This window comes from Bombus affinis, chromosome 6 (genome assembly GCF_024516045.1).
Source record: "Bombus affinis isolate iyBomAffi1 chromosome 6, iyBomAffi1.2, whole genome shotgun sequence".
NCBI lineage: Eukaryota > Metazoa > Arthropoda > Insecta > Hymenoptera > Apidae > Bombus > Bombus affinis.
The window spans coordinates 9,135,686-9,151,797 of NC_066349.1; the positions used below are offsets into that span (position 1 = coordinate 9,135,686).

The 16,112-nt window shown below is 34.0% G+C and overlaps 1 protein-coding gene across 8 annotated transcripts in view; it reads left to right on the forward strand.

Annotated features, from left to right (window-relative positions):
• The window catches only part of LOC126917890 (axin), a 30,657-nt gene extending 14,861 nt beyond the window's left edge, over positions 1-15,796 (forward strand). For 2 of the 8 annotated variants that reach the window (XM_050725293.1, XM_050725296.1), the window contains exons 2-8: positions 9,999-10,154; positions 10,334-11,138; positions 11,496-11,660; positions 12,061-12,740; positions 12,856-13,166; positions 13,311-13,609; positions 13,698-15,796. In XM_050725293.1, coding sequence (XP_050581250.1) covers positions 10,067-10,154; positions 10,334-11,138; positions 11,496-11,660; positions 12,061-12,740; positions 12,856-13,166; positions 13,311-13,609; positions 13,698-13,824 — 2,475 coding nt within the window. In that variant the 5' untranslated portion in view covers positions 9,999-10,066 and the 3' untranslated portion in view covers positions 13,825-15,796. Of the gene's footprint in view, positions 1-6; positions 1,181-8,495; positions 8,674-9,998; positions 10,155-10,333; positions 11,139-11,495; positions 11,661-12,060; positions 12,741-12,855; positions 13,167-13,310; positions 13,610-13,697 lie in introns of those variants that run through there. The other 6 variants (XM_050725295.1, XM_050725294.1, XM_050725297.1 and 3 more) reach the window with 6 other exon arrangements.
• Positions 15,797-16,112: the final 316 nt, after the last annotated feature.

The following is a 16,112-nucleotide window of genomic DNA, read 5'->3' on the forward strand; positions in this document are numbered from 1 at the left end:
GCGATCGAAGAGTACACGTCTATACAATCGCTCGAACGCTTTTCATCGATCTATAATCTAACTTTGCGTACTTAACCGTTTGTTTTGCTACCATTTCTCGAAGCTGTAAAGCTTTATATAATCTTAATAGAGTTCTTAATTCTGTTATACAAAGAACACAATTTAAAAGCAGTTTATCGTATGGATTATAAAAATATCGTATCCGAGGAGGATTATGGGAGTAATATGTACGTCTGTGTAAAAAGCGTTGTTCGCTTCAAATAAAGGTTTATTCGTTTAATGGCTCGTATACGTTGAAGAAAAATCGAAACAGTTAGTAATGTCAACGATGTTAACACAGACACGATTTACGAGTCTGCTCCAAAACATAAACTCGATATTTTGCGAGAGCCATGCGTGGCACGTTTTATGGGTTTCATTCAGATGAAAATGTTTTGGAAACACAGGCACGATTCTTACGAACGATTCATCCAACGGAAACTTTGTGATTTTTCACCGACCATACGCGGCTCAGTCTTCAATTTCTTATCGATGTTTGTGAATAGTGTTCAGTGCTGTGATTTACGTTACGTGTGATAAAACTTAATCAACTTTCATAGAAATAAAGCAGATTTGGTTTAGTTCTTAGTTACACGGCAGTGGTATATTGTTTTCATGTATCGTTTTACTTACGCGGTAAAATATGCAAGCATAAACAAAGCGAAGATAAGTGCGGAAACACATTAAAGCGAACTATCAAAAACACGAGTGCTTCGACATTCGAATGTTTTTGTCTGGACGATTCCGTTCTTAAGACTTCCTGTGCACAGTGTAATCATTTGAAAACTAGTTCCTGTCCAATTGCTCCAAGCGGGTGTGTGAAACTGACTTTTCCCCGTCATCCTGTCAGATGTCGTTCGCAATAAAAACGAACTTTCGAATCCGAAATTGTGCGTGACAAATTTCAGTATGATTTTTCCATGGGCACTTTATTAAGATATTGAATGCAACGTACAATTATGAACAGTTTCATTTTGGCACGGGTGATGTTTACGCGTAACACGTGAACTGTTCGAGTGACACAAACAAGTGGTTGTTTCGGATGCATACTAATTAAAATGTATAAGATACATTTCACAGAAAGTGAATACGAAGAGGATCCGTTGAAGAAAATATATCTATGTATCGTTCCGAAAACAAGGTATTATTATTTAAAATAGCTTTACAATGTTAACAATAAAATGGCGCCAAGCGACCCGCTATAAACGCGCGCACTACATTTGTACTTTGTTTACTAAAGTCCAGTTATTCAACTGATTTTATTATACTATTCAGAGACAAAGATCAAAAATATACACCTAAATGAAAAAAGCTACATTTTTTAATTTTTCATATTAAATTTACTCTAAAATTTAATACTGGCTTATTTTTCTAAATATGCAACCGCAAGTTTTCTCTTTCTCACAATGTATTCCTACTAAATATTAGTTTCGTGAGTATTTGTGTAATCTTAACTATTAAAAAGACATTGATTTTCATTGTTCTACTTCAAAACAGGAAATCACTTCCAATTTTTAAATAATTTACAATTTCATACACAATCCGTTTGATACAAAGAATTCCTCATTCGCAACGGGACATTTTAAGGTTAGAAAAAGGATGTTTCATTTTGTCTTCAATTAAAACTAAAAAATTTGCCGGCTCGAAATAATCTGTCTGGTCGGAATAATCTAAAGCACATACTTAATTGTGAGGAGAGGGAGAGGGGAGGTGAATGAAGGTCAATCGGAATTGAGAAGAGAAAGGCGGGGCGACGAGGAATCTTGACACGTCAGTGAACATTCTCCTAAGTCGATGGTCGAGGGTCGGCGGTCGACGGTCGCAGCGGTCGTGACGGTCGACGACCGACGGTCGGTGTAGCTGCCGGCCGAGCGGTCCCTTAGAAGTTTCTTTGAAAGATTCGCAGCTCGCGAGGCATAATACCACTACATAAAGTCATCTGGCGATAACGGTGACACGCCTTTGACCGTTTCCGCTCGGTCTTTCACCAACAAATCCTTGTCGGTACTTCAAAAGACTTTAGAAGCCGTGTTTATGGCCTGATCGGGATCATTTCCGTTTCAACATTGATAACATTGCTTTCATTATTTAATTGATAATCCATAATCGTATACATACTCGATACCAAGATATACAATGCCTAACACTTCTGGAAACTCATATATACATTGGACAGTATCATATGTCCTACGATCTGCTCTTGAAACGTTGACTGATTGGGATCATTCCTGTCCCAATATTGATAACAGTGCTTTCATTATTTAATTGTCAATCCATAATTGGACTAGATATTCAGTAATAAGATATACAGTGCCTAACACTTCTGAGAAGTCATATACACGTTGAACATTATAATGCGTCGTACCTACGGTTTGCTCTTGAAACTTTGCATGATGTAAGGTTAGGTTACATGAATGATTTTTTTTTCTAATCTTAGTCTTAAAGGGAGTCAATGTGCGTCGGTATGAGATAGGAATTGAAATGAATGTACCTTTCCGTGTTATTGTCGAGACATATCCCTAGATTCTGTTGATAAAGAGATTTCGCTTCTTTACTGGATGTTGATTACTGAGCAACCCTGACGTACCGATCCTATTGACATTCGATTTCCACGTGTCGGGGGCATGAATTTCATAGATTGATAGATGGGAAAGCTTATTTGGAAATGAAATTATATACTCATATTGAATTTATCATTATTTTACATGAATTTTTATTTCTACTCATTTTATGAAAGTCTCGCAGTAATTTGAGTCATTTAAATAGCGAAAGTGGTTTAGTTTAAAGAAACGAAAGCAAAATGTCACCCGCCAAAAAATTTGCAAATAAGCATAAAACTCGCGAATCTCTTTTCGTATTTCCTGAACATGATTGATTCTTAATCTTATTCGAGACACGTTACATGATTTCTGAAACGCGTTAGTACTTCTAACGGACGTTTTATTTAGTCGTAATGACGAGTTCCCAAATTAATTTCTGGTTTCCCTTAGCTCGTGGAGGCAAAAAGCTAACGAATCAACGTGAGGGTCTAGAGTGGCAACGTAGGCACTCCGCTCAACGTACTCTACCTCACTTGTTATCTATAACAAAAATTTTGCTAATGATTTTTGAAAGTAAAAATTACAAGCTACATTTCACGTTCCTTTGTCTTTTTTCGCTTTTGATCACAATTCTTCTAATTAGTGTTATAGACATCAGAAATTAAAAGTCAAAATTTTTTAATTACACAATCCTTTGGTCAATCCTTAATTTAATAAATTAATCTTTTAGTAATTTTGCCAATATAAGCATTCATTATATTACATTTTAATTTTAATTGTACACATTTTGTACTCACGTCTAACGTCTAATATAAACCAATACGATGGAAAAAAAAAAAAAAGTAGAACATAATTCGTAGAGCATCAGATATCGTACAGTCGAGTAAAATATATAAACCTTTCCCGATACGTTCTTAATTCATTCTATATTCCGAACTCAGTCTTTTCCGAAATGTTTTCATAAAATTTCATCGGAATGGTGGGAGAAATCTGTTCGCGACCGTGTTAACGAAAGTTTTGTAACTGCTGCATGGAAAGAAGGAAGGTCGACCGGAGGAAGGACGAAGGAAAATGTCGAGAAAGATAAAAAATTCGAATTATACTCTGTAAAGCCATGTGGAAATTTAAATGGTGGTCGTAAGAAAAGCATAGAGTCGTCTGAGACAGAGTTCCTCGGTTGAGCGCGTAAAAGAGATTTTTACCCGAGGTCGAAGCACATAGCTAGAGAAACCCGAAGGTGGAAGAAGGAGGAAGAAGGTGACGCATGAGGAGGATGACTGGGTGGGTTGGTAGAAAACTTACAGGTACTGAGAAGGAACGAGAGAGAACCTGAAAGGGTTAGCTGAATGGGCGCCGTGTGTGCTTTTCTCGTTTGAGGAGCTTCGGATTGCCCAGTGCCGTACTCAGATTTCTTTGCGCTTCTGCTTTTCCAACCAATCATTTCAATTTGCCGGTATCTTATTAAACTCTGCTAATATCTTTCAAAAGCTCTGCCCCTTTTAAACGCGGCAGATCTTTTTTCTCAAGAAATGATCGAATGCATGGAATACTACATCTTTAGTATTGCGTTGCTACCAACGTTACCGACGGAGCGACGAAAAGTCGCAGAAGGCACTGCAAGGTACCAAGGAGGACCAGAGAAAATTCGTGGAATTTCGGTGCACGAACCTTGCAACAAAATCAAAGGTGACGGGATGGGAGGCAAGAAAAAGAAGCGTGGCTGAGGAGGAAAATGAAACAAAGAAAGAAGAGAAACGAGGAAAGAAGAGACGAGAAATGTCGCTCATCGTCTCTTCTCCCTTTCTCCCTTTCCCTTCGTTCTTTCCTTCCTGCTGTACTCTGTTTTTCGGATAATTCCAAGTAGCGAGCCGCGCGATTGCCGACATAGCAATCTAAGATGTGAAAAAGAAGAGAAGTAAGAGAAGGGCAGAGAAGAGAGGCGGATAAAAAGAAAGAGACGATGAAGAAACGGTGGAGAGGCAGAAAGAAACCGAGAGTGAGTAAGTAAGTAAAGTAAGAGGGTAAAATAAAAGAGGAATCGGAGAGTCCTTTGGACGCGTATAGGGGGGAAGGGTCAAATAAGGTGGACCGCTGTCGGAGTCGAAGCGGGAGGCCGCTCAAAGTGGACAGAAAGAACGAAAGAGAAGACAAAAGAGAAAAGAAAACGAAAGAGTGAACGAGTAAACGTGCACCGGACAAGGATGAAGAGGTTAGGAAGAAAGAAAGAGGCACGAACGGGACGGCCGCAGGTAAAGGCAGAGGGAAGACGAGGAAAGCGATGAAGGAGAGAAAAAGGCAAAAAGGGAGACGGAAGACACAGACCTCGCCGGCTGGTGGCTGGCGGCTGGCGGCACCGCTTGATGTACGTCGGGTCCGTAATTACAGGTTTTCGGAACGCCTCGCTCGGCGAGCCACGCTCTTTGAGAGCTAGGGCCCTTCCCTCGCCTCGTCATCTAACCGGTGACTTCGAAATACTTGTCATTTCTTCGATCTCTTTTTCGCTGCGAGAAATAAATATTACCGCCTTTAGAAAATATTAACGCATTCCAAAAAATGTTATGAGATACTATTTATTTCCTTTTTATTTTTGATTCGCCTTTACGATTCATATTTAATAATATGTTCAATGTATATATCCAATGGGAATTTTGCAATGCTTTTTAAATTGCGTTGAGTAGCAAATTGTCATTTGACATAATTTTGAAGCATAAAATTTAAGTGTAAAGATGATGAGGTATAATGATTGGTTAGTTTACCTGCAGTAGAAGAAGGATAATTTTGACCACCCGGTATATAAAAGTTGGATAAAAGTTTGAAGCGTATACACGCCACGGTAAACTGCGTAAAAAGACTGTGCAATGCAATGTATTCGAATTCGATATGCGCGTGTTTAATTTTGATCACCGATAGCTTGAAAAATTGATAATTAATAGTAATATGGAAACTCGCTGGACTTTATTTATCATCGTATTTTGTAGATTCAACTACAATTTTTTGTAAACAGAATCAACTGTTATTTGCAATTGCAATTTGTACGATATGTCTTGATAATATAATGTAATATCAGTATTAATAACAGAATAGTCACTGTAAAATAACATATATATTGTTTTACAACATATAACTAACATAGTAAATAAATTTTATTTTATTCAGAGAAATGATACTCAAGATTTATATGAAAGTTGCGTAAAAGAAGTATGAAGCGTGTGGAATGAGATCATTGAAATACCGTTGCAAAAATCACGGTATTGTGGGTTTCAATATTTCAGCATTCTCAAGAAAACCGAGAAATATTTTCGGACGAATAAGATGCAATGCGAGTGGGAAACAGGATTTAAATTCCATACGGTTGATACATCTTTGTACGCTCGAGAAAATTTCAATATCTTCGGAATACTTTCTTCTATAGATCCATAGCGTTTTGTTCGTCGATATCAAACCGTTTGGTATGCGGGGTAACACCGATCCAGCATTTACCGACCAAGCGAAAAGAGTATATAGCGTGTCATTCGGAGATGAATCTTGTTCCTATCGTGTCCAGATGGCTTTGTACATTCTCCGGGTCGACGACTTTCACTTATAGGGAATTTAATTCAGCTATGCATATACAATAAACATGCAAATTTTAATTTAACATATTTATGTAATAAATTTGTTCCAAACAATTGTGCTACTTTCAAAAAATAAGAATTATCTTAAAGAAAATTTTTATTAAAAAGTTGTATTTTCAAAAAAAAGCATAAAAAAATATACATATTTTATAATTATACGTAAGTACTTTGGATATTTCAGTTGTACAATTGAAACAATGATGTGTAATTAAACATTAGTATGATTTTGATGAATAAAAGATAATGAAAGAGGAGAAAAGTGAATACTTCATGTGCTAAAATCCTCATATCTATTCAAACATTGAAACAATAGTCTCGATACTCGAAAGGTATTGAAAAGCCGAAGGGAGAAAGATTTAGCCTCTATTTGAAATTAAAGTTCAGCGAACCTTTTCACCGCGCCTAAAAATCTTCGACGTTATAGGCAACAGCCCTAATAGTTCTTCATGCACGCGACGCATTTCTTTCGACATATAATTATATCTCACGGTGCTGCGCTTCGAATAATTATAACGACGGACATCATTAAGCAAGTAGAAAATGAAGAAGATATTAGGGAAGTATATATAAGGCATAGGCTGGAATGATTATTCTCACACTTTGGTCATTATTAAAATTGAAGATTTTAATGAAGTATCCTACATTGAATGGTGAATCACCCTTGAATTTATATTTCAAATGTTCGTGTAGTGATTAACGAAGAAGTACTTCTCTTTAAAAGATCGGAAAAGTTCCAAGTTCACCTTACCAGAATTCGTCACATTGACAATGATGAAGCATCACTTTATCATTTTTAAAGTTGTACGATTATATCTTTAATGAGAAAATTAAGTTTTCAAGGGCTTTTCTATGTTTTTACTTTGATTATAAAACAAAATTATTCTTTCCTTTTTTTAACAATTTAATTCACTTTTACTTCATTATAATTGTTTTATTACAATTTTATAAATATGTCACAAAGTAGAAGATATGTAAAAGACATCGTTAATTATTGAAGTTAAAAATTACTAGTTTCGTAGAAATCTGATTTGTCGATAATTGTATATGTACATAAGTATTAGCCCTAAATCGATATTCTTTTGAAAATACCGTCACACGTGATTTTGAAGAGATCTACGGAGATCTAATAGGAATTTTAATTAAAAAATCAGTCAATCAGTATTTTTAGTGATTGATTATTTTTTTAATATTCATAATATTTTGAAAGTAAACAATTGTTTTATTTCGTATAAAGTATATTTTAAATATCTAAATAGAATTAAAAGCAATTTACTCCATAGTTTTATTAAAAATTGAAATGATTTATATCACATCAACTTAGTGCTATCTATCTACTAATCACATCTACTACTATAAAATAAAAAAACAAAAGGTCGTTAATAAAGTAACGGTTTTTAGTCGACCCTGTGGTTGCTGTTACAGGTGGTTGAAAGAAATATCCTATTTTTCTTTTTTGTGCAGTGTTGAGTTAACTTATTGTGTTTTAGACATTGCTTTCATTTATTTGATAATGCAATTTTTTTGTAACATTTTTGGGCTGTTATTATAAATTAATTTAACAAAGTGCTGGATTTTTCTAGTATAAACTAATATAAACACTAAATTAGTTTTCAGTAAGTACCATATAAAAATCAACAGTACCTATAATTTATATTATGATTTTTTATTTCTTTTATATATAAAAAATTATTAATTATTAATTACATAATTGGAAATGTTCTATAGAACAATGATAAGATAAATATACATTACAACATACTATTTCTAGTTATTTTAATTTCTATTTCTTTCCTTTTTTTTCTTTTTTTAATTTTTGTAAAGCCAACGTATGGATATTTAAATGTGCAGTGTGAGTTTATAGATAAGCTAATATTTTTCACAAATTTTTATGATCTAATATAAGAGGCAGTATAATATAATATAAGAAATAACATACTAGAACATACTAGAAGTATGACATAGAAGTAAGACATAGAAATAACATACTAGAAGTATGCTTTCTATATACATAGAAAGCATAAAAGTTTGATATATTATTTCTGTATATAATAATTAATCATAGTTACTTGTTGAAGGAAATAATAGCTCAAAAGTATACACATTTGTATCTGCTTAAAAGAACAGAAGTTTCCCAGTTAGAACTGATATCATTTTGTAATACTAGTATTACCTATCTAGTAGAATTACTTATATTTTTGTTCAGAATAGAAATATTAGAACTGTGCAGTTTCCAATCTGACGAGATCAGACATTGTATCCCTACTCCACCCTTCCTGACTGTGGCGTCAGTCCTGGTCAGGACGCAGCCTTAGCTCAGTTTGCCTAGAGACACGTCAGCAGTGGTATCGTATGTTCATTCTGTTCTATAACAAAAGTTAGAAGGCACTTGTGTCTAGGTCAATATAATTCTACAGATCATAATAGATTTTATAAGGCTATAGGGATTCTAAGGTCACTTCCAAAAAAGTGTGAGCAAAATGGTATGTACATTTCTTTTCATCCCTTAACACAGGTAAATGTGCACCGAAGTGAGATGATTCATTATGACAGCTTTTCATTTCATATTTTCCCATTTACCCAGGTAGAGATCAAGTTCTTATTGTTGTGTGTAGAGTTTTTCTATATCATAGATTTATTTATGTGCACTATGTGTATTCCTATATTATATATTTTATACTTTTCATTAGCTAGATGTATAATATATCCTCATTTAAGTTTTAGTCAATTGATATAGAAAATTATGATAAACATTTATTCATATTTCACAACTTTGAGAACTAAAAAGAAAGAAATTGTGCATGATTTAGATATAAATATAAAAGTTCAGAGTTGTTAAGTTGGAACTCCTACTTTTATGAATATCATAAAGTTTTATATATAAATGTTTAAGAGAGATAATTTTATGTATTATTTATTATACCATTGTAGCTATTAGCTTAAATTTTTAAAAATTATCAGTTTTAATAATTTGAATTATTAGTTAGTAATGTCTTTCTTACTCTTCATATAAATACAAGCATAATATAGATGTGGTTGTAATGGGAGACTTATGAAATCATATTTCTATAGCTCATCGTAACAAAAGCCAGAACCTTAGGAATATAATAGTCTTTTCTTTGTATAGGATACCTTATTCTATAGAGCTATTAATATCTATCCACCTTGTCAAAATAAAATTCTGCTCCAATGTGAGTTTTATTTTGAAAAGTGAGTTGGATTTGGGTTTGACTATAGTGTTCAATGGATTGTGTTATAATTTTTGTCGATCAATACCACACAAATGTTCTGCGCGGACCAATAGGGATATATAGAGAGGTATCTCTCAATGCGCAGACTGCCAAGAGCTACCCTACAGTTTTTCTGTCAGGCTCCGCCCTTAGAGTTCTTCAGGATAGGAAAACCATCCTTAGGTGCTTAATTGGTATATGACTCACCACAGGGCTCCATCGATCCATCCAACATCCGTAGCTTGGGGCTTTTGTTCAAATATTCTGAATCCAGAATATACTTTCCTCAATGTATATTACTATGTATCCAAATGTACAATATTTTATGTAAACCAAAATCTGATATAGCAGACAAAATACAGAAATTTATACTAATTATACTAATATAAAATAGTTATATTGAAACACTTGTTGAATCAATACTTTCTAAATAACTTCTTTCTTATGAGATATAAATATATTTGAAAATGTTAGTTTTATGAAACATTTTTATAAACATGTTTACATGTTAACAAACATATATATCTAAAATTATTATTTGTTGAGAGAAATATCAAAGATTATTATTTTTGTTCTAGGTTTGGTTTAACCATGTCTACTAAGAGGCGTCGTGGGCCTAAATTAAATATAGAGCATAAAATAATACATGAAGGCCATAATAGATAGGATGAGTGGATCTCGACAGAACGAAGCACGTTGCTTCAATGAAAACTCTCCACGGCCACCAGTGCCTGGTAACATGTTATACATATTGTTTGTCAATTGTTAAATTTGAAGTTTCATATTGTACCAATAAAATAAACAGAAATTACCAAAAGTTAATACAAATATTTTATATTGTTTTGTTGTACCTGACATTTCAAAAATATTATGTGATATTTTATAAGTTGTTAATTTCTTATGTACATTTTAGGAGAGGAAACAGGAAACTACATCAGCAGGGTCCGTCCACAGAGTCCAACTCTGACCCCTAGGCGTTCTTCTCTTACAACACCAACAGCTGCAGGTTGCGATGCTTCGGCACCTTTGGGATTTGAACCGGAAGGTTGCTGTAGTACGACAACTATGGAAAGTGATTCGCCACCTGCTTGCTTGCGGTGGGCCAGGAACCTGCATTCTTTGCTGCAGGATCCAGTGGGCTTGGAATTGTTCAGAAAATATCTGGATCAAGAAGGCAGACCTCATGCAAATCCTCTTAATTTCTGGTTCGCCTGTGAGGGCCTCAAGGAACAAGATGATCCTGAAAGGATAAATCAATTGGTTAAACTTATCTACAGAAAGTTCTTCCTCAAGTCGCAGTTAGCTATACCTGAAGATGTACGAAAGGAGGCTAATCGTCGGGTTAAAGAAGGGCGGGTGGACGAAAAAGTATTTGATGCTGTACAGTTGGAAGTTGAGCGTCTCATTAATGAGACTACATATCCAAACTTTCTTCGATCCGATATGTATCTTCAATACGTTCAATCCTGCCAAAACCCGGATTCTGGTGGATGTCCTAGTTCAGGATCCAGTCGAGAGATGTCTGTTTCTTGTGGGCCAAGTTTATTGCCCACTGTCCATGAAGACAGTGAATTTGTTAGTTCCATACATAGCTCACATTCAGCTAGTGAAACGCCTGGGGAATTGAGGGGTGAGCTGAGATTGACCAAAGATATGCTTATGGCTACTCAACAAACTAGGGCGATGGATCTTCGGCCGAAGCCAGAAGCGTATGCTGGGTAATTTATATTATATATAACTAAAATTTGTTTATTTAGAACATTTATTAATTAATAGTATGCTGAAAGTTAGATTTGCATTAAACGCTTTATTTAGCTGTTTTTTTTTTTCTTGAGCTTGTTTGTGTGGATTTCTGTGATGTTTTGTAGTATATAATATTTTATATACACAGCATTTCTGAAGTATAAAAAGTAACTAAAAATATCACATATTATAAAAAAGCATAGTATACTATATGAACATTATAATTCTTTTCTTATTATATATATTAAAATTTGTGATATTTTTGCCAAAACAATTTTCAATCTGTTGTTTGTTTTTTTTATTTTGGTTTGATCTTTGCGTGGCGCTCATAGCATTTATTTACAATATGGGTCTAGTCCATATCATATGCTCGCACTCAGACTGCACGCTCAATATTCCTCATACAACCCAGTATCCAGACAGGATTCAGAACTTCAAAGCTTGAGCAGTGATGCACGAACTGAATCAGACAATATGTCTCTCACCGATTCATCAGTGTACGTTTTTTTTGTTTTATCTAATATACGTATATAAAACCTAAACTTTTATTTATTATAAAAATTACAATTTTTCGTGTAAATAAATTCCGTAAATATTTCAAGATTTCAAGAAGTAATGCTTGATCCTACTTAATAATCTTTTTATGTTCAATTCATATCTTGTTTTATTCTATATTATATTGATTTATATGAATTTTTGTTATTTTATTTTAAGATAATTCAGTGTGTTGATATTGAGTTTTACAATATTTTTATACAATACATGAATAAAAATAACATTGTTTGAATTGTTACCTTTTCTCCTTAGAATGAAAACGAATATGAAAATATACTTATACCTCATCACTTTTTAATAATTATCGAAGTTTGTTATTATTTTAACATTTTTCTTTTGCAGTGATGGAGCGTCAATGAGTAAACAACGAAGTAAAAAGCAGTATATAAGACAATCTAGAGCTATTAAAGATTCAGCTAGTTTAAATCGTGATCCGCTGGCTCATCATACTATCATCCCTCGTACACAGAGAGTACCACGTGATTTAATGCGTCCTCTGAAACCGGAAAAATTTGCTCAAGTGCTTATTGAAAAGTTGGAGAACGTTAAACGCGAACGAGAATCTCAGGAAAAATTTGATAGGCATTTGCAGGAGAGCGATACTATTAATAAGGATGCATCATTGGAGATGTCAAGTGGAGCACCGAAAGCACTAGCTGATGCATTGAGAGAAAAGTTAATGATAGAAGAGGATAATGATCAAGCGATTTTGGACCAACACGTCTCACGAGTTTGGTCGGATCTAACGCCTTCTCGATCTCCTGGACTCTCATCCCCAAGACTGCATTCGCCTGAAAGAAGACGTTCTACGCACAATTATGCACGGCCGTACAAACAGAGAAAAGAAAAGGACGTGTTCTCTACGTTTTCAGCAGATAGTGGTAATATTCACGATTTTCAAGAAGGCAGCGATCTTGTCGGAGCTGGCTCCATGAGTTCACTAGGATCTCACTTGCCTAAATCTAAATCCGTGCCATCAGATTACGCCGATTCCCTCCATAAACAAGACCTATATCTTCAAGGTATATTTTAGAATGGATATAAAAATACCGTTAATAATATACTAATTCAAAATATACAAATTTATGTATATATATTTGTTATACAATATTATATTACTACTACATATTTTTATAGGTCATGATCAAAGATTCCGAAGGTCAGACATGACTAGAAGATCAGCCACAAAGAAGTCTATGACGGAATTAACTGACAGTGGTGTTAGTGTTGTAAGTGACGTACCACCATCTACAATTAGCAAAGATATTCGTCTTTTATCGTGGCTTAAAGAAACTGACAAGAAAGCGGATACCAAACATAGCCGCCATGGGAAGAAGTATGGTTCTCGCAGTGGCTCTTTGGAAAGGACAAACAGGGAAACATGGGGCGTTCCTGCTCAGCCTTTTGTTGCAGATCCAGGAATGCCACCTTTACCACAACCTCATACAGTAAATACTTTCATCTAATTTTATGTTACTTGCTTTTTATGATTACTTACATATAAATCAATATATAATACAACGATATTTTAAATATTTTAAATTAATAGTGTTTATCGAAACTCTAGACGTGTATTCTCCCATTTTATACAGGCAACCCAGTTAGAAGAAGCAAGAAGAAGATTAATAGAGGAAGATAGAGCACGCTCGAGTTGTAAACAACGTCATTCTAATATTTCTAAACAATCGTCGTATGAGCCTACAATGCAAAGTCAATCTTATGTCCAATCAAACCAATCGACGTTAAAGAAGACGAAGCAAGATATTGGAGATTTTACCACCGTTGTGTTCAGTTTCTGTGACGAACAGTTTCCTTATAGGACTAAAATTCCTGGTCATAATGTCACTTTAAAACAATTTAAAGAATACCTTCCTAAGAAAGGCAGCTATCGGTAAGTAAAGTAACACTATTTATAAAATTTCTGAAATATTTTACATCTTTGAGCATGATGTGTATATCTTCTTTCTTTTTTCTTCTAGATATTTCTTTAAAACCGAGTGTGAGGACTTGGATACGAAGGTTATTCAAGAAGAAATAACTGACGATTCTGAAGTTCTACCGTTATGGGAGGGTAAAGTTATGGCGCAAGTCAAGGCGCTCGAGTGATAGACTGAAACAAGGATTATTCTGAATAAAAGAACGTGCTAACTTCGAACAAGTGCCGCAACTAATTTTATTTAAGAGGACCAGCATTCTATAAGAAGAAAACCACAATAAGGCGATATTCGGTGTTAGTTTATTGGAGTTGCTAAAGCGGTTTCTTCCGCTTAAGTTAACCGAGCAAGTGCTTTTAATCGATAAAACAAAAAACCTGTTAAACCAGCAAAACCGTTATATGTTTATTAAGTAAAAGAAAAAAAAAAGAAAAACAAAACGTCTTTAGATAAATATACATAAATTTTATTGAACATTTATCCTTAATTATAGTATTTCTTACAGGATTTGCATTTTTTTCGGTACTTTATTTTTAATTTTAACAAACATCATTTCTTTAACGTTCAGCAATATTTTATATATACTTGTTTCTTTCTTCCCGTTGTGTACTTGACAACGGAAGCTATACACATGATGTCGTCCGATTGTAAATAATTTCGGTTCGTCCGATGTAAGATTTTGATAAAAAGGCGTTTCCTTTTATAGAAAAGGTTTTGCTGAAAATAATCAAAAAGAAATCAACTAAAAGGAAAAGTAAGTGATTGCAGTTTGACCACGTCTAATGAAATTGGACGAATTGCAATAAAAAAAAATACGATTACATGAAATTTTCACGAAGGCAACATTCTCATTTCAAGTAACAGAGATTTCAGAGAAACGGATTACTCTATCGTGATTGCAATTTGGTTATCTCCAATCGTTTTGGACAAGCTGCAGTAACATCAGAAACACCCTGTATATTGATTGAATAATTTCTTCCTCTTAAAGACTTCCCATAGTTTTCCGAACGACTGTACAAAGGCCCGCGTAGTTTCGCCTTAGTAAGGTCTGTATAGACCCTAGATTTACATAGGAAAGAACATTATTACAAATTAGTTTTTAAGGAGATATATTACGTGCATTATAAATACACACGCTCTGTTTAATATACGTAATATATCGCGCATTCGAAGATACCGCGAAAAAAAAAAATATTAAAGATACAGATCATGTTTTGTCGTACCACCATTATCACCCATTTGACATTGTAAAATAAGCTCCTGCATAAACGTAACACGCATACTGGGAAATAGACGCGCAACACGCAATTGGCATCGGGGAAACAAAATACTTTGGTGGAAAAGGATTAATTAGTATCTAGACCGTAACGATGTTTTATCAGGTGCGAAAAATTGTGCCTTTTTAGTGCAGTAAGGACGAAGTAAGCCTAAGGAAAAAAAGGTTAAGAGATACTTATTAAATTGGAGACCAGCGGGTCTAATATCGAGAGGATAAATTTGATACATCGAGCGTTTTGTATATATTTTTTTTCAAACTTCATCGTAGTCTTTGCAAGCTTAATCATTAGTAATCGTTATAACGCTAAAGAATATTATCAGCATCGTTACTTTCTGAACGTTTGCTTTTCAACATCGAACGTACATATTTCGTCGATAAATACGTATTTACTTTACGTATTAATCTTACTTTTTTGTTTTTGTTTCTCTCTATCTGCCTTTAAATGATTCTGTTAGAAAATGAATTAGAACAAATACAAAAAAAAGAGAAAAAACCAGAGAGAGAAAAAATAGAAAATCGAACATGTGATTAAATCTTCTCGGATAGCCTTCGCATATTGGTTCGATTTCTCAATAGTCGTAGGCGCTCGCTTCCTAAAACAACTGATTTTAAAATTTTTGACAAAACGAAGACGCAAAGAAAGAAAGAACAAAAATGTAGTATCTACTTTGAAAATAAAAATCGATGACGCCGAGACTGGAGGCGATGCACCGTGGCTGATAACAATTTATTGTATGTAATTGATTATCTTTAATTAATACTACGAATGATAAAGTGTTCCTGTACCTAATTAATTAATAATGATTATTATTGTATATCAAAAGTATTGAGAATAATAATGCCATTTTCACTGGATTATATGAGATCTATCGCATTCTATTATTTTAGAGATTTCCTTTATCTGTATCAGGGAATTTTGTATCAAGTTGTGAAATTTAATTACAGATAGTAAGTAAGTTATTAACAGGGGTTTCATGTATCTGTTTAAAGGAAAGAAAAGAACAAAAGCATAGATTATATGAAAAGTAATAATTGACCAGATCTTATCCCCTTATTTTGCCTTTTTTGTTATATTATTTTTAGCAATAATGTAATCCATTAGTGGTCACAGGTTGGCTGATATTTTTAATCCATTTCTCTACATTTTTTATATATTTTTAATTCAATTATTCAAACATGTA